This window comes from Pristiophorus japonicus, chromosome 4 (genome assembly GCF_044704955.1).
Source record: "Pristiophorus japonicus isolate sPriJap1 chromosome 4, sPriJap1.hap1, whole genome shotgun sequence".
In the NCBI taxonomy this organism is placed as follows: Eukaryota; Metazoa; Chordata; class Chondrichthyes; family Pristiophoridae; genus Pristiophorus; species Pristiophorus japonicus.
In genome coordinates, this window is record NC_091980.1 from 150,194,215 (window position 1) to 150,221,526 (window position 27,312).

Consider the following 27,312-nt stretch of genomic DNA (forward strand, 5'->3'; position numbering starts at 1 on the left):
GATCTCATCATCCTTTTACTGGGCAGCACCGTGTTGGCACAGAGAACCCACAACAGGCCTGCGTGGGAGAGAGCGCAGCTGTGATTGGAGGAGCAGCGAGCATGGGAGGGAGCGCTGCTGTGATTGGACGAGCAGCGTGTGCGGGAGAGAACTCCGCTGTGATTGGAGGAGCAGCGAATGCGGGAGAGACCTCCGCTCTGATTGGAGGAGCAGCGAGCATGGGACAGAGCGCCGCTGTGATTGGAGGAGCAGCGTGCATGGGCGGGAACGCCACTGTGATTGGAGGAGCAGCGAGTGTGGGAGAGAACTCTGCTGTGATTGGAGGAGCCGCGAATGCGGGAGAGACCTCCGCTCTGATTGGAGGAGCAGCGAGCATGGGACAGAGCGCCGCTGTGATTGGAGGAGCAGCGAATGCGGGAGAGACCTCCGCTCTGATTGGAGGAGCAGCGAGCATGGGACAGAGCGCCGCTGAGATTGGAGAAGCAGCGAGTGCGGGAGAGAACTCCGCTGTGATTGGAGGAGCAGCGAGCATGGGGGAGAGTGCCGCTGTGATTGGAGGAGCAGCAAGTGCGGGAGAGAGCTCCGCTGTGATTGGAGGAGCAACGAGCTGGGCGGGCCCAGAATGAAGCAGCGCTCAGGGCGGTGATGGCGGACAGACTGCTTGCCCCGAGAGCTGGAGTTTCTGGATCCCCGTCAGTGGTACAGAGAGTTACAGCGCGTCCCCCCGGGCAGCTCACTGGGCCCGGACCACCCCGTCACTCCCGATCTGCCCCCTCTATCCATCCCCCACCTCTCTCCCCATGGCCCCATTCCTCCCTATTTCCCCTCCCCCCTGCCCCCATTCCCCCCCTTTCACCGTCCCCTCCCCTCCCCATTCCCCCTCTCCCCATCTCTATCGACTCGGGATCAGTTCCTATGGACTGGAGGGTAGCTAATGTAACACCACTTTTTAAAAAAGGAGGGAGCGAGAAAACGGGTAATTATAGACCGGTCAGCCTGACCTCAGTAGCGGGGAAAATGTTGGAATCAATTAGAAACATAGAAAATAGGTGCAGGAGCAGGCCATTCAGCTCTTCGAGCCCGCACCGCCATTCAATGAGTTCATGGCTAATCATTCACCTCAGTACCCCATTCCTGATTTCTCTTCATGCCCCTTGATCCCTTGAGCTGTAAGGGCCATATCTAACTCCCTCTTGAATATAATCGAACAAACTGGCATCAACAACTCAGTGGAAGAGAATTCCACAGGTTAACAACTCTTGAGTGAAGAAATTTCTCCTCATCTCAGCCCTAAATGGCTTACCCCTTATCCTTAGTATGTGACCCCTGTTTCTGGACTCCCCCAACATCGGGAACATTCTTCCTGCATCTAACCTGTCCAGTCCCGTCATAATTTTATGTTTCTATGCGATCACCTCTCATTCTTCTAAACTCCAGTGAATACAGGCCCAGTCGATCCAGTCTCTCCTCATATGTCAGTCCTGCCATCCCGGGAATCAGTCTGGTGAACCTTTCTGCACTCCCTCAGATTAGGAGACCAAAACTGAACACAATATTCCAGGTGAGGCCTCACCAAGGCCCTGTACAGCTGCAGCAAGACCTCCCTGCTCCTATACTCAAATCCCCTAGCTATGGAGGCCAACGTGCTATTTGCCGCCTTCACCGCTTGCTGTACTTGCATGCCAACTTTCAATGACTGATGTACCATGACACCCAGGTCTCGTTGCACCTCCCCTTTTCCTAATCTGCAGCCATTCAGATAATATTCTGCCTTCCTGTTTTTGCCACCAAAATGGCACATTATACTGCATCTGCCATGCATTTGCCCACTCACCTAACCTGTCCAAGTCACCCTGCAGCCTCTTAGCATCCTCCTCACAGCTCACACCGCCATCCAACTTAGTGTCATCTGCAAACTTGGAGATATTACTCTCAATTCCTTCATCTCAATCATTGATGTATATTGTAAATAGCTGGGGTCCCAGCACTGAGCCCTGTGGCATCCAACTAGTTGCTGCCTGCCATTCTGAAAAGGACCCATTTATCCCGACTCTGCTTCCTGTCTGCCAACCAGTTCTCTATCCACGTCAGTACATTACCCCCAATACCATGTGCTTTAATTTTGCACACCAGTTTCTTGTGTGGGACCTTGTCAAAAGCCTTTTGAAAGTCCAAATACACCACATCCACTGGTTCTCTCTTGTTCACTCTACTAGTTACATCCTCAAAAAATTACTGAAGATTTGTCAACCATGATTTCCCTTTCATAAATCCATGCTGACTTGAACTGATCCTGTCACTGCTTTCCAAATGCGCTGCTATTTCATCTTTAATAATTGATTCCAACATTTTCCCCACTACTGATGTCAGGCTAACCGGTTTATAATTCCCCGTTTTCTCTCCCTTTTTTAAAAAGTGCTGTTACATTAGTTACCCTCCAGTTCATAGGAACTGATCCAGAGTCGATAGACTTTTGGAAAATGATGACCAATGCATCCACTATTTCTAGGGCCACTTCCTTAAGTACTCTGGGATGCAGACTATCAGGCCCCGGGGATTTATCGGCCTTCAATCCCATCAATTTCCCTAACACACTTTCCCGCCGAATAAGGATTTCCTTCAGTTCCTCCTTCTCACTAGACCCTCGGTCCCCTAGTATTTCCGGAAGGTTATTTGTGTCTTCCTTCGTGAAGACAGAACATAGACATAGAAACATAGAAAATAGGTACAGGAGCAGGCCATTCGGCCTTTCGAGCCTGCACCGCCATTCAATAAGATCATGGCTGATCACTCACCTCAGTATCCCTTTCCTGCTTTCTCTCCATACCCCTTGATCACTTTGGCCGTAAGAGTCATATCTAACTCCCTCTTGAATATATCTAACGAACTGGCATCAAGAACTTTCTGTGGTAGAGAATTCCACAGGTTCACAACCCTGAGTGAAGAAGTTTCTCCTCATCTCGGTCCTAAATGGCTTACCCCTTATTCTTAGACTGTGACCCCTGGTTCTGGAACTCCCCAGCAATGGGAACATTCTTCCTGCCTCTAACCTGTCCAATCCCGTCAGAATTTTATATGTTTATATGAGATCCCCTCTCATTCTTCTAAACTCCAGTGAATACAAGCCCAGTTGATCCAGTCTTTCTTCATATGTCAGTTCTGCCATCCTGGGAATCAGTCTGGTGAACCTTGGCTGTACTCCCTCAATAGCAAGAACGTCCTTCCTCAGATTAGGAGACCAAAACTGAACACAATATTCTAGGTGAGGCCTCTGTACAATTGCAGTAAGACCTCCCTGCTCCTATACTCAAATCCTCTAGCTATGAAGGCCAACATGCCATTTGCCTTCTTCACCACCTGCTGTACCTGCATGCCAACTTTCAATGACTGATGTACCATGACACCCATGTCTCGTTGCACCTCCCCTTTTCCTAATCTGTCAGCGTTCAGATAATATTCTGCCTTCCTGTTTTTTCCACCAAAGTGGATAACCTCACATTTATCCACATTAAACTGCATCTGCCATGCATTTGCCCACTCACCTAACCTGTCCAAGTCACCCTGAAGCCTCTTAGCCTCCTCCTCACAGCTCACACCGCCACCCAGCTTAGTATCATCTGCAAACTTGGAGATACTACATTCAATTGCTTCATCTAAATCATTGATGTACATTGTAAATAGCTGGGGTCCCAGCACTGAACCTTGCGGTACCCCACTGGTCACTGCCTGCCATTCTGAAAAGGACCCGTTTATTCCGACTCTCTGCTTCCTGTCTGCCAACGAGTTTTTTATCCACGTCAGTACATTACCCTCAATACCATGTGCTTTAATTTTGCACACTAATCTCTTTTGTGGGACCTTGTCAAAAGCCTTTTGAAAGTCCAAATACACCACATCCACCGGTTCTCCCTTATCCACTCTACTAGTTACATCCTCAAAAAATTCTAGAAGATTTGTCAAGCATGATTTCCCTTTCATAAATCCATGCTGACTTGGACCAATCCTGGCACTGCTTTCAAATGCGCTGCTATTTTATCTTTAATAATTGATTCCAACATTTTCCCCACAACTGATGTCAGGCTAACCGGTCTATAATTCCCCGTTTTCTCTCTCCTTTTTTAAAAAGTGGTGTTACATTAGCTACCCTCCAGTCCATAGGAACCGATCCAGAGTCAATAGAATGTTGGAAAATGATGACCAATGCATCCACTATTTCGAGGACCACTTCCTTAAGTACTCTGGGATGCAGCCTATCAGGCCCTGGGAATTTATCGGGCCTTCAATCCCATCAATTTCCCTAACACAATTTCCTGACTATAAGGCTTTCCTTCAATTCCTCCTTTTCGCTAGACCCTCGACCCCCCAGTATTTCCAGAAGGTTATTTGTGTCTTCCTTCGTGAAGACAGATCCAAAGTATTTGTTCAATTGGTCTGCCATTTCTTTATTTCCCATTATAAATTCAAAGGACCTACGTTTGTCTTCACTAATCTTTTTCTCTTCACATATCTATAAAGCTTTTGCAGTCAGTTTTTATGTTCTCAGCAAGCTTCCTCTCATACTCTATTTTCCTCCCTCCTAATTAAACCCTTTGTCCTCCTCTGCTGAATTCTAAATTTCTCCCAGTCCTCAGGTTTGCTGCTTTTTCTGGCCAATTTATATGCCCCTTCCTTGGATTTAACACTCCTTAATTTCCCTTGTTAGCCACGGTTGAGCCACCTTTCCCGTTTTATTTTTACTCCAGACAGGGATGTACAATTGTTGAAGTTCATCCATGTGATCTTTAAATGTTTGCCATTGCCTATCCACCGTCGACCCTTTAAGTATCATTTGCCAGTCTAATCTAGTCAATTCACGTCTCATACCATCAAAGTTACCTTTCCTTGAGTTCAGAACTCTAGTCTCTGAATTAACTGTGTTTCTCTCCAGTTTAATAATGAATTCTACCATATTATGGTCACTCTTCCCCAAGGGGCCTCGCACAACAAGATTGCGAATTAGTCGTTTCTCATTGCACATCACCCAGTCAAGGATGGCCAGCCCTCGAGTTGGTTCCTCAACATATTGGTCCAGAAAACCATCCCTAATACACTCCAGGAAATCTTCTCCCACCATATTGCTACCAGTTTGGTTAGCCCAATCTATATGTAGATTAAAGTCATCCTTGATAACTGCTGTACCTTTGTTGCACACATCCTTAATTTCTTATTTGATGCTGTCCCCAACCTCACTACTACTGTTTGGTGGTCTGTACACAACTCCCACTAGCATTTTCTGCCCTTTGGTATTCTGCAGCTCCACCCATACAGATTCCACATCATCCACATCATGTCCTTCCTTACTATTGTGTTCATTTCCTCTTTAACCAGCAACACTACCCCACCTCCTTTTCCTTTCTGTCTATCCTTCCTGAATGTTGAATACCCCTGGATATTGAGTTCCCAGCCTTGGTCACTCTGGAGCCATGTCTCCGTGATGCCAATTATATCATATTCATAAATTCCCGAATTAGACTGTTCAGTCACCTGAGAACTCACTTTTTGAGTGGAAGCAAGTCTTCTTCGATTTCAACCTCTGATTGATGGTTACAGCCTCCCCTCATCATGAGGTGGGACTGACCAGAACTGGACACAGTACTCAAGGTGGGACTGACCAAAACTGGACAAAGTACATGAGGTTGGACTGTGGAATTCTCTGCCCAAGGAAGCAGTTGAGGCTAGCTCATTGAATGTATTCAAATCACAGATAGATAGATTTTTAACCAATAAGGGAATTAAGGGTTATGGGGAGCAGGCGGGGAAGTGGAGCTGAGTCCACGGCCAGATCAGCCATGATCTTTTTGAATGGCGGAGCAGGCTCGAGGGGCTAGATGGCCGACTCCTGTTCCTAATTCTTATTTTCATATGTTCTCATGACCAGAACTGGACACAGTACTCGAGGTGGGATTGACCAGAACTGGACACAGTACTCGAGGTGGGACTGACCAGAACTGGACACAGTGCTCGAGGTGGGACTGACCAGAACTGGACACAGTACTCGAGGTGGGTCTGACCAGAAATGGACACAGTACTCGAGGTGGGACTGACCAGAACTGGACACAGTACTCGAGGTGGGACTGACCAGAACTGGACACAATACTCGAGGTGGGACTGACCAGAACTGGACACAGTGCTTGAGGTGGGACTGACCAGAACTGGACACAGTGCTCGAGGTGGGACTGACCAGAACTGGACACAGGAGTCGAGATGGGTCTGACCAGAACTGGACACAGTACTCGAGGTGGGACTGACCAGAACTGGACACAGTACTCGAGATGGGTCTGACCAGAACTGGACACAGTACTCGAGGTGGGTCTGACCAGAAATGGACACAGTACTCGAGGTGGGACTGACCAGAACTGGACACAGTACTCGAGGTGGGACTGACCAGAACTGGACACAATACTCGAGGTGGGACTGACCAGAACTGGACACAGTGCTTGAGGTGGGACTGACCAGAACTGGACACAGTGCTCGAGGTGGGACTGACCAGAACTGGACACAGGAGTCGAGATGGGTCTGACCAGAACTGGACACAGTACTCGAGGTGGGACTGACCAGAACTGGACACAGTACTCGAGATGGGTCTGACCAGAACTGGACACAGTACTCGAGGCGGGACTGACCAGAACTGGACACAGTGCTCGAGGTGGGACTGACCAGAACTGGACACAGGAGTCGAGGTGGGTCTGACCAGAACTGGACACAGTACTCGAGGTGGGACTCACCAGAGACCTGTACACTTTGATTCTGACGTCCTTTGACTAGATTCTCCTGTTTTGGATTTGTGAACCAACATTATTCTGTCTTTGTTGCTGTAGCTCTACGTTGGTTGGACATGTTTCGTTTACTGAGACTTGGAGCCTCTGTTGCTTTGCTTTTTCCATCTCACTTTGCCCCTCTGATGAACCTTTAACTTTTCCTGTTTATTTTTCTCTCCCTCCCAGAGAGCTCCTTCCCCTTCTTCACTGCAGGATTTGTTAACGTGAAATTTCCTCTTTATACCAGTTTTAAATTGTTTGTTAACCTACTTTGGGTCTGGTCTGAGCTAATCAGTTTGGGGTCTGTGTTTACTGACTCCACATTGTAAAACTGCAATCTCGTTTTTCTGATTCTGCTGCAGGCCTGAAAGGGTTAATCTTCAGCCAGAGTGAGTCATGGCATTAAACTAACATTGACACATCCTGCCACCAGTGTTTATCAGAATTTCACTTCCTGCTCTGGTTCCTCACTCTCTCCGGTGCTGTGTGAAACATTTTCAAGATCAGTAGGGATGCAACCCGAAGCTGATCCAGCCTATGTCATGTGTGATTACTGTGACGAGAATCCAACCCCGGCTGTGAAGACGTGTCTGAAATGTGAAACATCATTTTGCTCCCGTCATTTAAAACCACATTTACTGAAAGAGGACTACAAAGATCACACGCTAATCGACCCTGTGCCTGATGTTACAGAGATACAGTGCCGTGACCACAAGAAAGTGCTAGAGTTCTACTGTAAAGAAGATGCAGAGTGTGTGTGTGGTCCCTGTTCAGAAATCGGGAAACATCGATCCCACACACTGCTGAGCCTCAATCAGGGACAAGCAGCCATTAAGGTGAGTGACACAGTTCCTGATATTAAATACAGCGGGGGAGAGCATTCCTGCTCATGACCAACATTCATTGGAACTGGTTTCCGATGGTGCCCACTAAACTTCGAATCACCCAACTCCCTTCCTGGCCCCCATGCTCGCTTGAGCACAACAAATCTAGACTGATACTCCAGTGCCGTGCTGAGGGAGCCGCTGCACTGTTTGAGGTGCGTCTTTCGGAAGAGACTTTAAACCGAGGCCCCGTCTCTCAGGTGTATGTAAAACTTCCCACGGCACTATTTCGAAGAAAAGCAAGGGAGTTATCCCCGGTGTCCTGGCCAGTATTTATCCCTCAATCAACATAACAAAAATAGATTATCTGGTCATTATCACATTGTTGTTTGTGGGAGCTTGCGGTGTGCAAATTGGCTGCCGCGTTTTCGACATTACAACAGTGACTACAATTCAAAAGTACTTCATTAGCTGTAAATTGCTTTGAGACATCTGGTGTTCATGAAAGGCGCTGTATAAATGCAAGTCTTTCTTTTTTTTTAAATGGCCCACCCTCACTGATACTGTAAATGGCCCACCCTCCCTCCCTGGCCCCACACTCACTGACACTGTAAATGGCCCTCCCTGACCCCACACTCACTGATATGATAAATGGCCCCTTCCTGGCCCCACACTCACTGATACTGCAAATACCCACCTTCCCTTCCTGGCCCCACACTCACTGATACTGTAAATACCCACCTTCCCTTCCTGGTCCCACATTCACTGATATTGTAAATGGCCCCTTCCTGGCCCCACACTCACTGATATGATAAATGGCCCCTTCCTGGCCCCACACTCACTGATACTGCAAATACCCACCTTCCCTTCCTGGCCCCACACTCACTGATACTGTAAATACCCACCTTCCCTTCCTGGCCCCACACTCACTGATACTGTAAATGGCCCCTTCCTGGCCCCACACTCACTGATATTGTAAATACCCACCTTCCCTTCCTGGCCCCACACTCACTGATACTGTAAATACCCACCTTCCCTTCTTGGCCCCATACCCACTGATACTGTAAATACCCACTCTCCCTTCTTGGCCCCACACTCACTGATATTGTAAATACCTACCCTCCCTTCCTGGCCCCACACTCACTGATATTGTAAATACCCACCTTCCCTCCCTGGCCCCACACTCACTGATATTGTAAATACCCACCTTCCCTTCCTGGCCCCACACTCACTGATATTGTAAATACCCACCTTCCCTTCCTGGCCCCACACTCACTGATACTGTAAATGGCCCCTTCCTGGCCCCACACTCACTGATACTGTAAATACCCACCTTCCCTTCCTGGCCCCACACTCACTGATACTGTAAATGGCCCCTTCCCGGCCCCACCCTTCTTTCCCGGCCCCACATTCCCTTCCTGGCCCCACACTCACTGATACTGTAAATGGCCCCTTCCTGGCCCCACACTCACTGATATTGTCAATACCCACCCTCCCTTCCCGGCCCCACACTCACTGATATTGTAAATACCCACCCTCCCTTCCTGGCCCCACACCCACTGATACTGTAAATACCCACCTTCCCTTCCTGGCCCCACACTCACTGATATTGTAAATACCCACCCTCCCTCCCTGGCCCCACATTCACTGATACTGTAAATGGCCCCTTCCTGGCCCCACACTCATTGATATTGTCAATACCCACCCTCCCTTCCCGGCCCCACACTCCCTTCCTGGCGCCACACTCACTGATATTGTAAATGTCCCCTTCCCGGCCCCACCCTTCCTTCCCGGCGCCACATTCCCTTCCTGGCCCCACACTCACTGATATTGTAAATGGCCCCTTCCCAGCCCCACCCTTCCTTCCCGGCCCCACATTCCCTTCCTGGCCCCACACTCACTGATACTGTAAATACCCACCTTCCCTTCCTGGCCCCACACTCACTGATATTGTAAATGGCCCCTTCCTGGCCCCACACTCACTGATACTGAAAATGGCCACTTCCTGGCCCCACACTCACTGATACTGTAAATACCCACCTTCCCTTCCTGGCCCCATACTCACTGATACTGTAAATACCCACCTTCCCTTCCTGGCCCCACACTCACTGATATTGTAAATACCCACCTTCCCTTCCTGGCCCCACACTCACTGATATTGTAAATACCCACCTTCCCTTCCTGGCCCCACACTCACTGATATTGTAAATACCCACCTTCCCTTCCTGGCCCCACACTCACTGATACTGAAAATGGCCCCTTCCTGGCCCCACACTCACTGATACTGTAAATACCCACCCTCCCTTCCCGGCCCCACACTCACTGATATTGTAAATACCCACCTTCCCTTCCTGGCCCCACACTCACTGATATTGTAAATACCCACCTTCCCTTCCTGGCCCCACACTCACTGATACTGAAAATGGCCCCTTCCTGGCCCCACACTCACTGATACTGTAAATACCCACCTTCCCTTCCTGGCCCCACACTCACTGATACTGTAAATACCCACCCTCCCTTCCTGGTCCCACATTCACTGATATTGTAAATACCCACCCTCCCTTCCTGGCCCCACACTCACTGATATTGTAAATACCCACCTTCCCTCCCTGGCCCCATACTCACTGATATTGTAAATACCCACCCTCCCTTCCTGGCCCCACACTCACTGATACTGTAAATACCCACCCTCCCTTCCTGGCCCCACACTCACTGATACTGTAAATACCCACCCTCCCTTCCTGGCCCCACACCCACTGATATTGTAAATACCCACCTTCACTTCCTGGCCCCACACTCACTGATATTGTAAATACCCACCCTCCCTTCCTGGCCCCACACCCACTGATACTGTAAATACCCACCCTCACTTCCTGGTCCCACACTCACTAATATTGTAAATACCCACCTTCACTTCCTGGCCCCACACTCACTGATATTGTAAATACCCACCCTCCCTTCCTGGTCCCACACTCACTAATATTGTAAATACCCACCTTCACTTCCTGGCCCCACACTCACTAATATTGTAAATACCCACCTTCACTTCCTGGCCCCACACTCACTGATACTGTAAATGGCCCCTTCCTGGCCCCACACTCACTGATATTGTAAATGGGTCTCAGTGGATTTGTAGGATCTTGCGGAGACAGCGATGATGGTACTTGTCCAGCACTTTGAGATGACTATTCTATATGGGCCATGCCTCTGAGCCATTTAGGAGGGCAGGTAACACTACTGCCTTATAGACCATAAGCTTGGTGCTAGATTTGAGGTGCTGGTCTTCAAACACTCTCTTCCTCAGGCAACCGAAGTCTGCGCTTGCACACTGGAGGCGGTGTTGGACCTCATCATCGATGTCTGCCCTTGTTGATAGTAGGCTCCCAAGGTTTGGAAAATGGTTCACGTTGTTCAAGGCCACGCCGCGGACTTTGATGATTGGGGGCAGTACTGAGGTAGTGCTGCACTGTCAGAAGTGCCATCTTTTGGATGAGACATTGAACCGAGACCCTGTTTGCTTTCTCAAGTGGACATAAAAGATCCCACGGCACTATTTCAAAGAACAGCAGTGGAGTTCTCCCGGTGTCCTGGCCAATGTTTATCCCTCAATGAACATCATTGAAACAGATTATTTGGTCTTCAACACATTGCTGGTTGTGGGGGCTTGCTGTGCACAAATTGGCTGCCGTGTTTCCTACATTACAACAGTGACTACCGCTCCAAAAGTACTTCATTGGCTGCAAAGTGCTTTGCGACGTCCGGTGGTCGTCAAAGGCATATAAATGCAAATCTTTCTTTCTTTCAGTTGCTGTTTTGATGGAAATTGTGACATTTCTTCCAAGTGTTTGTCACCATAACAAAGCATTTCAACAAAAAGACGTAGCCTTTTCTGGGTGAATGTAATTGGACCATGCAGACGGAGCAGGATATTGCTATTATTGAAATGTGCTGCTTCAACCAAATAGATTAGTGCAGGGTTAATGAGATACCGTAGAAGCAATCACAGTGTACGTCAGAGATATGTGTTTATTGAAGGGTTTATAACCCTAAGCACTGTGATTGTGTAAATAACTAGTATGTGGAGAGACCTTTGGACAAATGTTCAGACAAACACCTGATAAGCACACGATGAGTCAGACATCTCCGGATGGAACATCGAGTGACATCGAGTTTCCAGCACAGAAACCAGTCATTCGGCCCAACTGGTCAATAACCGTGTTTATGGTCCACATCAATCACCTCCCACCCGTCTACATCTGACCCTATCAGCATCTCCTTCCATTCCTTTCTCCTTCATGTGCTAATCGAGCTTACCCGTCAATGGATCTGTGCCATTCACCTCAACTATTGGTTTGTGGTGGGCAACATTGGTGGCGGGTTCTGACCTCGCTGCTGTCTTCAGCCTCTGAAATGACTTTCGCTTGATAGGGCTTCTTAAGCCCATCCAGCGCGATCCCCGGCTAATTAGATGTAGCAGGTCTGGTGATGTCATTTAATGATGCGTCATCAGCCAGTTTCCTTAAAGTGACCATGGTCAAATTCATTTTGACATTTATGCTGTCAGTGTTCTACAGCATTGAGGTGCTGCAAATACTGATAATCACTATACAAAGGTACAGGGCTGCACCCATCTTTGCCACTGAAGTGCTGCAAATACTGATAATCACTATACCCATCTTTCCCATGTCTCCCTCCACATGCTTATGGAGGGAGTCACAGCACGCAGTGAGGTTCTCTTCCCTTCCCATTGGCGGAAGAGACCTCCCCAGGACACCAACACAGCCTGGCTGCACATTGCATAGGAGGGCACAAGCAGGGATGTGGTCAGGAGGAGCTGGGTGCAGTGATGCAAATGTTTCAATGATCTCAGTAGATCACGAAACATTAGTACAAAGCCTCAAGCTCATCCCCATCACTCTGCCTTCCCTACCCTACTCCTGCAGATCCTTACTCACACCAACTTACCTTGCACCTCCACCCATCCCTCTCTATCTACACCATCACATCCCCATCTCACTAGCCACCTCACACTCACTCTCATCCTAGTGCAATCATACCAACTAACAACACACAGGGGTAGGCACTTGGGTGTTTTATGCAATGGTCATGTAAAGTTTCTGTTACTGTGGTATCAAACTTTGAAATCTTTAATTTCAACATTTTGGGTTCTTAGACAGATTTGTGTGCATCTTTGGAAATGGCTTAGTGAGTTGCAGTGAATGGTCAGATATAGCAGTACCTTCCACAATGGTGATGAGTGTGAACGGAGTGGCTTGGGCATTGTAGGGATGCTTTATGAAGCTGGTGTGGCATGATACCAACCTGGCGAATCATGTGGCAGCCAGGGTGTACAGCATCAAGTGAAGTAAATCTGGACATGGTGAGACCATCATGGTGAGACCACCCTGGGCAGCAATGTGGTTGGGTGCTGATGCCCTGTGTCCTGTGCAGCATCAGGTGATTGTGGAGAAGGTTGGTATTGTTGGTGATGTTAGTGTGTTTAGTGATGATGTTGTTGGGGCTGATCGTGGTGGGATTCTGAGGACCAAGGTGAGATAATATCAAGGGCACCCATGCTGCTGGAATAAATGGCTGGTGAAGTGGAGATGATAGAAGCGATCTGTCAGTGGTGAGAGAGGTAATGTGGTCAGACTGGATGGAGACTTGTGTAAAGAGTTGTAGCATGGTGAATCTGTTGTGGAAATGCAGTGAGGAAGAGTTTGTGGCTAAGGGGAGATATCTCTGTAAGGTGATGATCTTATTAAATGGTGGAGCAGGTTCGAAGAACTATGGCCTACTCCTGTTCTTATTTCTTATGTTTAAGCCTTTACTGTACATTTAAAGCTGTCAACTCAATAGCTGATTCAATGGCCACTGAACTCCCACCTCAGCTTGACAATCATGGTCCACGGCTAATGCATTGCATTGTGTTCAAAGTGGGGTTCTGACCCACCACCGATCGCACCCACTGACCCCCCGAAAAATCCAACACTTTGGGTTAAAGGGTTAATCTTTAGCCAAAGTGAGTCATGACATTAAACTAACATTGCCACTCCCTGCACCAAGTGTTTATACGGATTTCACTTCCTGCTCTGGTTCCTCACCCTCTCTTGTGCTGTGTGAAACCTTTGTGAACATTCTACCTGAGAAGGTGATAGAAGCTGATTCCATCAATAATTTTGAAGGGGATTTGGACAGGTACTTGAGGACGAGGAACTTACAGGGATACGGACAAAAATGAGGGTGTTGGACAAAGCCTGAGTGCTTTTTCAAAGAGCCAGCACAGGTCTAATGAGCCGAATGACCTCCTTTTGTGCTGTAAATTTCTGCGGGCTCAATTTTCCCCAGTTGCCTGCACCATTTTTTTGGCGCGCGCCGCTTTTTTTGGCCTAAATTAAAATATCCAAGTTTCCCCAAAGATTGTGCGTCAGTGTAACTCAGTCAGTTACAGTTTTTTTAGGTTTGTTTTTTTTGCATCATAGGGGGTGTAGGCACCAGTTTTTCAATTTATGCAAGTTTGGCCAACTTACATTTTTCCTAGGACGGTGTATATGACCACTCCCAAAAAACTTTCTGGGCACTTAAGAAAAAACAGCGCTCATTAAAAAATCGGTGAAGCAAGACGCCATTGTTTTTATGCGAAGTTTTGTAGGATGTCAAGAACACATTAAAGATGCATCATGGAGCTTAATTTTTTCAAACTTAAAATGCAGAAAATGAAAGTCTAATGCAATTCTTTCATTTTGGATTTTTATCAAAGTGCCACGCCACCACCAAACGTCTCCAAACTGAGCTCGAGGGTTGGAGCATCGGTCGGCAGAATCGTTCCCTCGCCCGGACACAGGGGCTCATGGTTCGGCTTCAAAAGGTATTTGCCGAGCCCCTGTGTCCAGACGAGGGAGCGATTCTGACGGCCGACCCTTGAGCCCAGTGAGATATCGTTCGGTCAGTGGTGGGGTGGTACTTTGAAAAAAAATCTGAAATTAAAGAATTGCATTAGACTTTGTTGCCCAAATGTCCTCATTGAATGACTAGCTTCCCGTTCTAAGCAAGCCTATTGCCCATGCGCAGACCTGGGTGTGGTCCATACTAGGGCATGGACCTTGGGGAGAGAGACAACAAAGAAGCTTGTCCTGCTGTTTTGAGCTTCTTGCAAAGGTACAATTAAATTATGGGGGCAATATTGACAATGCCATACCTCGTGCAAGCCTTCTGCACGATGGTGCTGCGGAGACTACTGATTCAACGTCATCCCATGAGGAACCTCAGAGCACGTAGGGTGATGGGCAGGAGGCCTTACCCACATCGGGTATATCCTGACAGGTGTTCATACCTGCACCTGAGTGATGCAGACTGTGTGAGAAGGCTGCGTTTCCGTAAAGAAGTTGTAACTGAGATCTGTGCGTTAGTAAAAGCAGCCCTGCAACCGAGAAGTATCAGGAGCACTGCTTTGTCAGTTGATGTGAAGGTTACAGCTGCATTTTCATTCTATGCATCTGGATCATTCCAGGCCACAACTGGGGATGTGTGTGCCATTTCTCAACATGCAACACATATCTGCATTCAGCAGGTGACTGCTGCACTAGACGCCCAGAGGAATGATTACATAAAGTTCCCCATGACTGCCCAGGCAATGCATGACAGAGCTGTGGGCTTCTCCAGGATTGCTGGCTTCCCAAAGGTACAGGGCTGCATTGATTGTACCCACATCGCCTTGCGAGCACCTTTGGAGGATTCCGAGATGTACAGGAACAGAAAAGGCTTCCACTCCGTTAATGTATAGCTAATGTGTGATGACATGCATTGCATCTTGTAAGTTGATGCAACATACCCTGGGAGCACCCATGATGCATTCATCCTACGTGAGAGTGTTATATCTGCCATGTTTCAGCAGCAGCCAGAAGGGCAGAGCTGGCTACTGGGAGACAAAGGGTACAGCCTCGCCACCTGGCTGATGATGCCCCTACGCGTAACCCGAACGGAAGCTGAGCGGGAATACATGTCGCACATTGTGACATGCAGCATAATAGAAAGGGCCATTGGCATCTTGAAACAGCGTTTCCGATGCCTAGACCATCCCGGAGACGACTTGCTATACTCCCCTGAGATTGTCGGGCAGTTCACTGTTGTTTGTTGCATGCTGCATAACTTAGCCATCATGAGGCAGCAGCAGCTGGTAGTAGAAGACCCACCTGAGGTGAGAGTGGCTGATGATGAGGAGGGAGATACAGATGATGAGGAGGATGAGGACGAGGAAGCCTGAACCCGGAGCACGATGGCGGAGGAGGGCGGGCCGTCGTGCCCCTTTAACAATTGCTCGAGCCTTGCACCAGCAGCTCATCCATGAACGCTTTACTGCCTGAAGGCTCAGCGGCAACTATTCCAAATGGACCATGTTTATTGTTTGGTCCTGTTCCGTAATGTGTTGTGTTAATGGAACAAATGATGGAAATGATTCTTTACTTCAAAAAGTTGGGTTAATAATGGAACAGTTAATGGAAATGATTCAGTTATAATTTAAAATATATTTTATTCCAAAGTTTAGCAAACACTTGTTTGCACTTAAATTAACTTTAATAAAAATATTCTTGTATCAAACTTTAAAGTTTTCAGTTAAGATCACTTAAAAACTTTAAGATCACTTACAAACTTTTAAACTTGTAAATTTACATAACTTACGAAAAACTTTTAATTTGAGAACAGTTACAACAGTAACAATAATAATAACAACAATAGCAGCAGCAAAGAAAGGCTGCACCCATCTCTCCTCCACCTTACTCTAAGACCGCCCGCTGCGCTTGGTCTTGTTGACTCCACCCCTGCCCGCAGGCACAGTGTTTCTCGGGTTGGTACCAAGCTTATTCTTTCGAACATCTCGGGTAATGCGCACTTCTTGATGGGGTGGGCAGGTGGTAATATGGAAGGCCCAGCTTGGGCCTCTTCAGGGGCTGTTCTGGGGATTGGAGTGGGAGTGGCAGTTGATTCTGTCAATGGGCGCGGGGTCTGGACATGTTCCCTTATAACTCTGACATTCCCTCCCTTATGTGCCCTGACAGTATCTCAACTACCTCCAACATTCCCTCGCTCATGTTCACTGACAATGTATCAGCTACCTGCGACATTCACTCCCTCATGTTCACTGACTGTGTATCAGCTACCTGCGACATTCCCTCCCTCATGTTCACTGACTGTGTATCAGCTACCTGCGACATTCCCTCCCTCATGTTCACTGACAATGTATCAGCTACCTGCGACATTCCCTCCCTCATGTTCACTGACAATGTATCAGCTACCTGCGACATTCACTCCCTCATGTTCACTGACTGTGTATCAGCTACCTGCGACATTCCCTCCCTCATGTTCACTGACTGTGTATCAGCTACCTGCGACATTCCCTCCCTCATGTTCACTGACAATGTATCAGCTACCTGCGACATTCCCTCCCTCATGTTCACTGACAATGTATCAGCTACCTGCGACATTCCCTCCCTCATGTGCCCGGACATTGTTCCCATTTCTCGTGCAAATGTTGTTACTTCTCCCGACAGTCCCGATACCTCATCACCCACCCCACTGATGGTGTCCAGGAGTGATCGCTTAAGGTCAATGCTCTCTGCACTCATTGCCATCTACATCTGTTAGATCCTGCACCTCAGGAGAGTGCTGTTGGTTCCAGCATTTCTTCATTTCTTTTGGTGAAACTTTTATGTGACCTCTGCTGGTGTCCAGCTTGTACCATCTGGCCTCAATTACAGTAACTAGTGCCTCCACTTCATCCTGTGAGAAATTCTTGGTCCTTGAGCTGCGTTGTATCTTCTATTGCAGCTGCGATTTTTCCAATGAGAATTAAGGTTCTCACACACAACTGGCTCTTCAAAAATGGCCAAATGCAGACCGGGAGGTGTACTGGGCATGCAGTCACGTAAATAACTTCCTTTTTTTTGCGCATGCACAGAAGTGGGGGCATCGTTTTTTCGGCGCAGACATTAGGCTCCACCCCCCGAGGCTAAAGGACAGGCTGCGCGGTGCCAATTTCAAAAAATAGAACGGGGAAACTTGCTAATTATTTTTTTGGAATAGTCAGGGCCAAAAAAAAACAGACATTATTCTTGCAGTTCGCCAAAAAGCGGCAGTGGGGAAAATTGAGCCCGATGATTCTAAGATGCTCCGTAAAAGTTACTGCTTTAACCAAGCAATTGTCCGAAACTCTCCTCCTTTGACTCGGTGTCAATCTCTGTCTGATTACGCTCCTGTGAAGCACCTTGGAATGTTTTCCTACATTGAAGGTGCTATATAAATGCAGGTTGTGATTTTAAACACTTTCCAATTTACAGGAAGAATTGGAGAGAGAAACCGAGAAGCTTCGGGGAGTCCAGCAGAATTGTTCCAGCAAACAGCGAGACTTGGGGAGATCAGAAGCTGAAATAAAGGTCGGGAAAAGTGGAGCTGGATTTACTGAGTCAATGAGCACATCAGAAACAGGCTTCCAAACCAGGCTGGTTGTGTTGGGGCCGAGTCACTGATTACACGGAGTTCCCGTGTGTTTGATGTGAGGGGAGCTGCTTAACTCTACCTGCCCCTCCCAGGGAATATTATTACATCACTTGGGCACTGGATTTACTGAGACACACACAGCCAGAGGCTGGCAGGTGAAGATTTGCCCTGAAGCCTGTATCATATGAACATAGAAAGGAAGAGGAAGAAAAGCCCATTAGCTCCAGCGAGCCTGCCCCATGCAGACAGGGTTCAATCACACACACCACTGATCCATCCCGAACCATGTATTCACCTGGGAAAGGCAAACCAAGAGAATAAACCCTGCAGCCAATTCAGGACAAGCTCAGGGAAATTCCTCCCCAGCTCCCTTTTAAAGGGTGGTAGTGACTCCATACCCACCACATGTTCAGGGAGTCTGTTCCAGAGATCGAGGGCTCTGGCCTCCAACCTAACTCTGTGCCTATGGATTTTATACACAGGCCCTCTAGTCCTACCATCCCGATCCATCTCCAGTACCTCACCCAACGAGTGAGTCCAATAATCCCTCCATCAGTTTAAACACCTCAATCATGTCCCTCTCGGCCTGCCTTTCTCTAAATCACCCGACCTCTTGGAGCCGATCCTCAGAACTAAACTCCATCAGACTATGTGTCATTCTGGCCCCGTCCTCTCCAGAGTCTCGATCTCCTTCACCAGGTGTGGGCACCAAAACTGGATCCATCACTCCAGGTGTGGGTGGCCCAGGTGGCAGTGCCACACACAGTCTAAACACAGCGCTCCTTCTTTTAAACTCCAGGCTCAGGGTAACACTGGTTAAACTCTGTCTCCTCTCCCAGTAGACACCCCCACTGCCAGTAGACACCCCCACTGCTTGTCTGTCTTTAACGGGTGATCGAGTGGTGATCTAAACAAACTGTCCCGTCCCTGGAAAGTGCCGTGTGCTCAGGGTAACACTGTGTGGAAGGGTCGTTTGTAATGAGAGTTGGTTTGGGTTTCAGACACGAATCAAGGAGCTGAAAGGAAAGTTATCGAAGAGCTTCTCTGAATGGAGGAGACAGCTGGAAGAAGATGAAGAATACGCACTGACACTGATCGATGAGGAGGGGCTCCGAGCTCTCGCACAGATTAGAAGCTGTTCTGAAGCATTAAACAAGAGGATGGAACAGATTACATTAATAGATGGAGAAACCCAGAGTCTGGTACAGAGGGACCCTCTCTCCTTTATTCAGGTACATCTTGCATATAAACAGGGCCATGGCTGGGGAATGGGGCCTTTCTGTGAGGCCGGTGTGAGGGCTGAATTGTTTGAAGGATGTTGGTGGGATCCAGCATTGGTGCTGCCCCCTCGGCCCTGCCCCTCGGAGTGTCGGTACCCCCTCGGCCGTACCCTGGAAGTGTCGGTACCCCCTCAGCCCTGCCCTCGGACTGTTGGTGCTGCCCCGGATGGAGTGCAGTGAAATGCTGGATTATTCCCCATTCCTATGACTGTCCCTACCTAAATATGGTGAATAGGGAGATGGAAAAGGCTTTAAACCAGTAAGATGGGAGAGAGATGTAGAAGAAATGAAATCTGGCTAAATATGAACAAAACATATAAACAAAGGAGAGCTTAGGAAAGCGTAAAGTAAGGGAGGATATTGATGGCCAGGGAATAAATAGAGTTATAGAATAGGAGTTTAAAAAGATGGCTACAAATTAAGTGGGAGGAACTTCTACTAAAAATGAGTTAGTCTGTCTGTACAGCAATGCACACAGTGCCCACAATAAAATAGTGCGCCCTGAGGAACCAGACATAGTAGGGATTACTGAGACATGGATGCTGAAAAATCAGGACTGGGAATTAAACATTGCAAGGTTTAACATATTTAGAAAAGATAGAGAGGGGAAAAGGGGGAGTTGGAGTAGCTGTACTTATTAGGGATAACATAATGGCAGTAGAAAAAAGGGACACAGCTATCAGCAAAACAGAAATAGAATCTCTGTGAATAGATATAAAAGACAATAAACAATCACATTATTGGGGCAGTCTACACACCACCTAATGGGGCAGTCTACACACCATCGAATGGGGCAGTCTACACACCACCTAATGGGGCAGTCTACACACCACCTAATGGGGCAGTCTACACACCATCTAATGGGGCAGTCTACACACCACCTAATGGGGCAGTCTACACACCATCTAATGGGGCAGTCTACACACCACCTAATGGGGCAGTCTACACACCACCTAATGGGGCAGTCTACACACCACCTAATGGGGCAGTCTGCACACCACCTAATGGGGCAGTCTACACACCACCTAATGGGGCAGTCTACACACCATCTAATGGGGCAGTCTACACACCATCTAATGGGGCAGTCTACACACCACCTAATGGGTTATTCTACACACCATCTAATGGGGCAGTTTACACACCACCTAATGGGGTATTCTACACACCAGCTAATGGGGTATTCTACACACCACCTAATGGGGCAGTTTACACACCACCTAATGGGGTATTCTACACACCACCTAATGGGGTATTCTACACACCATCTAATGGGGCAGTTTACACACCACCTAATGGGGTATTCTACACACCAGCTAATGGGGCAGTCTACACACCACCGAATGGGGCAGTTTACACACCACCTAATGGGGTATTCTACACACCAGCTAATGGGGTATTCTACACACCACCTAATGGGGCAGTTTACACACCACCGAATGGGGTATTCTACACACCACCTAATGGGGTATTCTACACACCACCTAATGGGGCAGTTTACACACCACATAATGGGGTATTCTACACACCATGTAATGGGGTATTCTACACATCATCTAATGGGGCAGTTTACACACCACCTAATGGGGTATTCTACACACCATCTAATAGGGCAGTTTACACACCACCTAATGGGGTATTCTACACACCACCTAATGGGGTATTCTACACACCACCTAATGGGGCAGTCTACACACCACCTAATGGGGTATTCTACACACCAGCTAATGGGGTACTCTACACACCACCTAATGGGGTATTCTACACACCACCTAATGGGGCAGTTTACACACCACATAATAGGGTATTCTACACACCATGTAATGGGGTATTCTACACACCATCTAATGGGGCAGTTTACACACCACCTAATGGGGTATTCTACACACCACCTAATGGGGTATTCTACACACCACTTAATGGGGCAGTCTACACACCACCTAATGGGGCAGTCTACACACCACCTAATGGGGGGTCTACACACCACCAAATGGGACGGTCTACACACCACCTAATGGGGCGGTCTACACACCACCTAATGGGGCAGTCTACACACCACCTAATGGGGCAATCTACACACCACCTAATGGGGTATTCTACACACCAGCTAATGGGGCAGTCTACACACCACCTAATGGGGCAATCTACACACCACCTAATGGGGTATTCTACACACCAGCTAATGGGGCAGTCTACACACCAGCTAATGGGGCGGTCTACACACCAGCTAATAGGGTATTCTACACACCACCTAATGGGGCAATCTACACACCACCTAATGGGGTATTCTACACACCAGCTAATGGGGCAGTCTACACACCACCTAATGGGGCAGTCTACACACCACCTAATGGGGCAGTCTACACACCACCTAATGGGGGGTCTACACACCACCTAATGGGGCGGTCTACACACCACCTAATGGGGCAGTCTACACACCACCTAATGGGGCAATCTACACACCACCTAATGGGGTATTCTACACACCAGCTAATGGGGCAGTCTACACACCACCTAATGGGGCAGTCTACACACCACCTAATGGGGCGGTCTACACACCACCTAATGGGGCGGTCTACACAACTCCTTATGGGGCAGTCGACACACCACCTAATGGGGTAGTCTACACACCACCTAATGGGGCAGTCTACACACCACCTAATGGGGCAATCTACACACCACCTAATGGGGCAGTCTACACACCACCTAATGGTGCAGTCTACACACCACCTAATGGGGCAGTCTACACACCACCTAATGGGGCAGTCTACACACCACCTAATGGGGCAGTCTACACACCACCTAATGGGGCAATCTACACACCACCTAATGGGGCAGTCTACACACCACCTAATGGGGCGATCTACACAACTCCTAATGGGGCAGTCTACACACCACCTAATGGGGCAATCTGCACACCACCTAATGGGGCAGTCTACACACCACCTAATGGGGCGGTCTACACAACTCCTAATGGGGCAGTCTACACACCACCTAATGGGCCGATCTACACACGACCTAATGGGGCAGTCTACACACCACCTAATGGGGCAGTCTACACAACTCCTAATGGGGCAGTCTACACACCACCTAATGGGGCAGTCTACACACCACCTAATGGGGCAGTCTACACACCACCTAATGGGGCAGTCTACACACCACCTAATGGGGCAGTCTACACACCATCTAATGGGGCGGTCTACACAACTCCTAATGGGGCAGTCTACACACCACCTAGTGGGGCGGTCTACACAACTCCTAATGGGGCAGTCTACACACCACCTAATGGGGCAGTCTACACACCACCTAATGGGGCAGTCTACACACCATCTAATGGGGCGGTCTACACAACTCCTAATGGGGCAGTCTACACACCACCTAGTGGGGCGGTCTACACAACTCCTAATGGGGCGGTCTACACACCACCTAATGGAAGGAAGGTGGAGGAAGAAATATGCAAATAAATTAGGGAAATTAGTAAAAAACATAGAATAATAATCCTGGGGTATTTCAGCTACCCAGATATTAATTGGACAGAAACGGTAGGTAAAGGGGGATAACAGAATGGAGTTCCTACAATGTGTACAGGATTCCTTTCTAACCCAATGTATAAAGTGCCTAATAAGGGAGGAGTCGCTATTGGATCTAGTAGTGGGGAATGAACCAGAGCAGATATGAGAAGTAAAAGTAAAAGAACATCTAGGCAACAGTGACCATAATAATACGCTTTAAGATAATAATTGAGGAAGACATATGTATGACACAGACCAGGATAATAGATTGGAGAAAAGCTGATTTTGAGGGGCTGAGAATAGAACTTGGGACAATAAAATGGACAACAATACTGGCAAACAGTGATGTAGACCAGCAACGGGAAACATTTAAAATAGTGTTCTAAAGAGTACGGGAAAAATATATTCCGCTAAATAACATGAACAAACTAAACACTAATGAAACACTGTGGATGAATAAAGCCATTTATGGTAAGGAGAGAGGCATACATTAAGTGCATGGACTGCAGGGGAGTGCATGATAAGGGAGAATATGAAGAGATTAGGAGAGAAGTCAAAATAACAATTAGGAAGGCAAAGAGGAACCATAAAATTAAATTATCAAGGAACATAAATCAAAATCGTAAAATATTTTACAGGCCGCTTAAAAAAAGGATTGTTGGGATGAGAATATCACCATTAAAGGATGGACAGGATCATACAACAAGCAGTGATAGAGAGATGGCAGAGATATTAAATAATTATTTCACTTCAGTATTTACCAGGGAGATAGAACAGGTGGACTTGACATTGGATGGTGAGATTAGTAATCAGATAAGTGCATTTAAAATAAAAAGAGGGGATATATTAATAAACTAATCAAACTCAAAGAGGATAAAATCCCTGGTCCGGATGGATTGCATCCCCGCATTTTAAAAGAATCTAGGCAAGAGATAATTTGTTAGAAAAGGATGTAATGCCATAGACCGAGTGGATAGCTAATATAATATTTATATTTAAGAAGGGAGATAGAACATGTTCAGGGATCTATAGACCAGTCAGCTTAACATCGGTAGGAAAAAAAATGGAATTACTACTAGAGGAGAAAATGGAAGAACATCTAGAAACCAAAAACATAAAAATGAATAGTCAGCATGAATTTCAAAAGGGAAAGTTTTGCTTGACCAAACTATTGAATTTTTTGAGGAGGTAACAAAGAGAGTAGAGAAGGGTAATACAATAGATGTAATTTATCTGGATTTTCAAAAGGTACCCCATAATAACAAGGTCAGAGAATGCGGAGTCAGGGGACAAGTAGCAGAATGGATCGCTAGCTGGCTTCAGGACAGAAAGCAGAGAGTGGGGTAAAGGGTAACTATTCACAGGGGCAGAAGGAGGGTAATGGTGTCCCACAAGGATCAGTGCTGGGGACCACAGTTGTTCACAATTTATATTAACAATTTAGACATTGGAATCAAAAACACAATTTCTAAATTTGCGGATGACACCATATTGCGGGGGAGGGGGCTGGCGGGATGAGATAGCCAATACTGAGGGGGATTGCAACAAATTACAAGACGACATTAATAAATTTGCAGATTGGGCATATAATTGGAAAATGAATTTCAGCACAGATAAATGTGAGGTATTATGGTAAGAAAAATAGGGAGGTCACATATTACTTGGAAATTAAGAATCTAAATGAGGTAGAGGAGTACAATTATACAAATCATTAAAAGTAGTGACACAAGTTAATAAGGTCATAAAAAAGCAAACCAAACACGAGGGTTTATTTCTAGAGGGATAGAATTGAAAAGTAGGGAAGTTATGTAAACTTGTATCGAAGCTTGGTTAGAACACACTTGGAGTACTGCGTACAATTCTGGTTGCCATATTATAAAAAGGATATAGAACCACTGCAGAGGGTGCAGAGAAGATTGACAAGGATGATACCAGAAATGAGAGGGTACACCTATTGGGAAGGGATGAACAGGCTGGGTCTCTTTTCTCCCGAAAAACGAAGGCTGAGGGGTGACCTAATAGAGGTCTTTAAAATTCTGAAAGGTTTTGATAGAGTGGATACAGAGAGAATGTTTCCACTTGTGGGGAAGAGCATAACTAGAGGCCATCAATATAAGATCGTCACCAAGAAATCCAAAAGGGAATTCAGGAGAAACTTCTTTACCCAGAGAATGGTGAGAATGTGGAACTCGTTACCACAGGGAGTGGTTGAAGTGAATAGTATCAATGCATTTAAGGGGTGATTAGATGAGCAAGTAGGGAACAGAGGGTTATGCTGATAAAGATGGATGAGGAAAGATGGGAGGAGCCTCGAGTGGAACATAAACGCTGGCATGGACTGGTTGGGCCGAATGGCCTGTTTCTGTGCTGTGTAATCCTACGTACTGTTACACACTGAATTCTTTACTCTCAATCCCAAAATCACGGTTTGCTTCCATTGGGAGTTGGTTTGTTCGTTGACTGATTTGATCTCCTCTCTTTATTCACAGAACTCGAAGCAGCTCCTTTCCAGGTAAGTCCCTGTCAGTCACACAGTATCTGTATCTGGGAGAAGAGTGAAAGTAGAATCACGGCTTGGAAACCTTCCCAGATAAGGAGCTTTCAAATGGTGGGGATATTGAGTGATGTGTAACTGTGGTTTGAGGGGTTCTTGGCTCAGGCAGCCTGTGGGAAATGGCAGTGACATGGACTGTTCCATCGGTGTGTCGAGCTTCTCAGGAAGCTGTTAGACAGGAAGTGAGAGAGAGAAAAAGCTGCAGTGACCTGTATCTAACCAACAAGCAGCTGTATTTGCCTGCGTCCGTTTGCTTCCAAATGGACCCCGTTAAGTCTTCACACACTTTCTGTCTAGAAATTTATGTCTCATATCTATTATGGCAACTTCCATAAAAAACTCTGCTTAATCATCCAAACTGTTGGAGGGCTGCATTTCCAACAGTGGCAGTAGGGTGTGACAGCGTCAGAAGTTTACATAGGCACTTCCCATTCTAAATGTGGACATTGGAATTTATAATGGAAGTATAAAAATACAGGCAGACTGTATGGCTTTAAATGGTACTGAATTCCATGTCTGTCTTGGTTCAGTTATCCCCAACCCTGTGACTCTGCTTCAGCTGAAAACAACACTTGGTGTTGATGCACTGTGTGCAATGCTGCAGTACACCTACCAGTAATAAGCATTAGTAATGAAAGGATGAGGGCTCCAATGGAAAGAAGATGGGCACAGGTACATAGGAATGTGCAGGACCAGAGAGAGCCACTTCAGTTCATGCGGCCACTGCCGATGTCTCGGAAATACCAGATCTAACAATACCTCGACAACTCTGCAAACAGACATTTCTCCAGTTACTTCTCCACTTCTGGAATATACTGATACACTCAGCCCTCAATGCCACCCTTACACATACTTTCACCACCCGCTGTGGAAAGTAGTTCAGTATAAACTGCCTCTTCTCCCTCCCTTTTCTAATTTTAATACTGAGCCTCTTGTAGAACCTGTCATGACGTAAAACACATTGAGGGTGAAACTGGTCTTCGCCAGTAGCGTAAAGTGGGCTTGGAGCGAAGCGGCAGACAGTTTTATATCCATCCCGATTTTCCATTGAACTCGATTGAACATTCTCTCCTCTTTCATTCCAGAGTGACGGAGACTCAGAGAGTCACAGACCCAGATGGCCCAGCGCTCACCCTGAACCTGTTCAATATATCGCAACTTATCCAGGAGAGGCTGAATGGATGGGAAAAGTATCACTCAGACATATTGGGAATCATTAGTAAGATCGTGCAGCTTTTCTCCAAAATAAGGCACTGAGAGCAGGTGGGGTTAGTTGTGTTCAGACAGCTGGGAATATCTCAAACTTTAATATCAGCTCCCTGTGTCTGTGGATCAGGAGCCTGAGATTAATCCTCAGTCTCCACCCCCAGTAATAGCAGGACAGCTCATTAAATCACTTCCTGCTCCTTCCAGTGACACCCGGACCATTCTTTCACTGAGCCGTCTCTGGTCACGTGACAGTGTGCGCTGGGAACCATAACAGACCATGTTCTGTAGAAACTCTCTGCTACTCCTGGGACTTATATTATGTCCCTCTGATTACACACCTCACAGTCTTGGTTTTCATTCTGCTCTCGCAGTGCTAATGATTCCAACAGTACTTCAGGATCATGTCCACTAATCCAACACATTAGTCTCATCATCCCCGCTGCCTTTAGGCCCCATCTCTTCACGTAGGACTTTGTACATATAAAAGAAGGCCAACGGAACAATAGCAGTTTCGAGCGCAGAAAGTAGCCATTCGGTCCATTGTGTCCATTGTGTCCAGGACGGCTCTTTGCTAGAGCAATTCCATGCCCATCCCACTGCCCCACTCTCTCCACATAGCCCTGTCTCATTACCAAACTAACCCCA

General features: G+C 47.2%; 1 protein-coding gene across 2 annotated transcripts in view; it reads left to right on the plus strand.

Moving 5' to 3' along the window:
* The first annotated feature begins 681 nt into the window (after positions 1-681).
* Positions 682-27,312, plus strand: part of LOC139263098 (E3 ubiquitin/ISG15 ligase TRIM25-like) — a 34,409-nt gene continuing 7,778 nt past the window's right edge. The window contains exons 1-6 of one of the 2 annotated variants that reach the window (XM_070878643.1): positions 685-699; positions 7,160-7,633; positions 17,956-18,051; positions 19,117-19,347; positions 25,394-25,416; positions 26,544-26,677. In XM_070878643.1, coding sequence (XP_070734744.1) covers positions 7,310-7,633; positions 17,956-18,051; positions 19,117-19,347; positions 25,394-25,416; positions 26,544-26,677 — 808 coding nt within the window. In that variant the 5' untranslated portion in view covers positions 685-699; positions 7,160-7,309. Of the gene's footprint in view, positions 700-7,159; positions 7,634-17,955; positions 18,052-19,116; positions 19,348-25,393; positions 25,417-26,543; positions 26,678-27,312 lie in introns of both variants that reach the window. The other variant, XM_070878645.1, reaches the window with a different exon arrangement.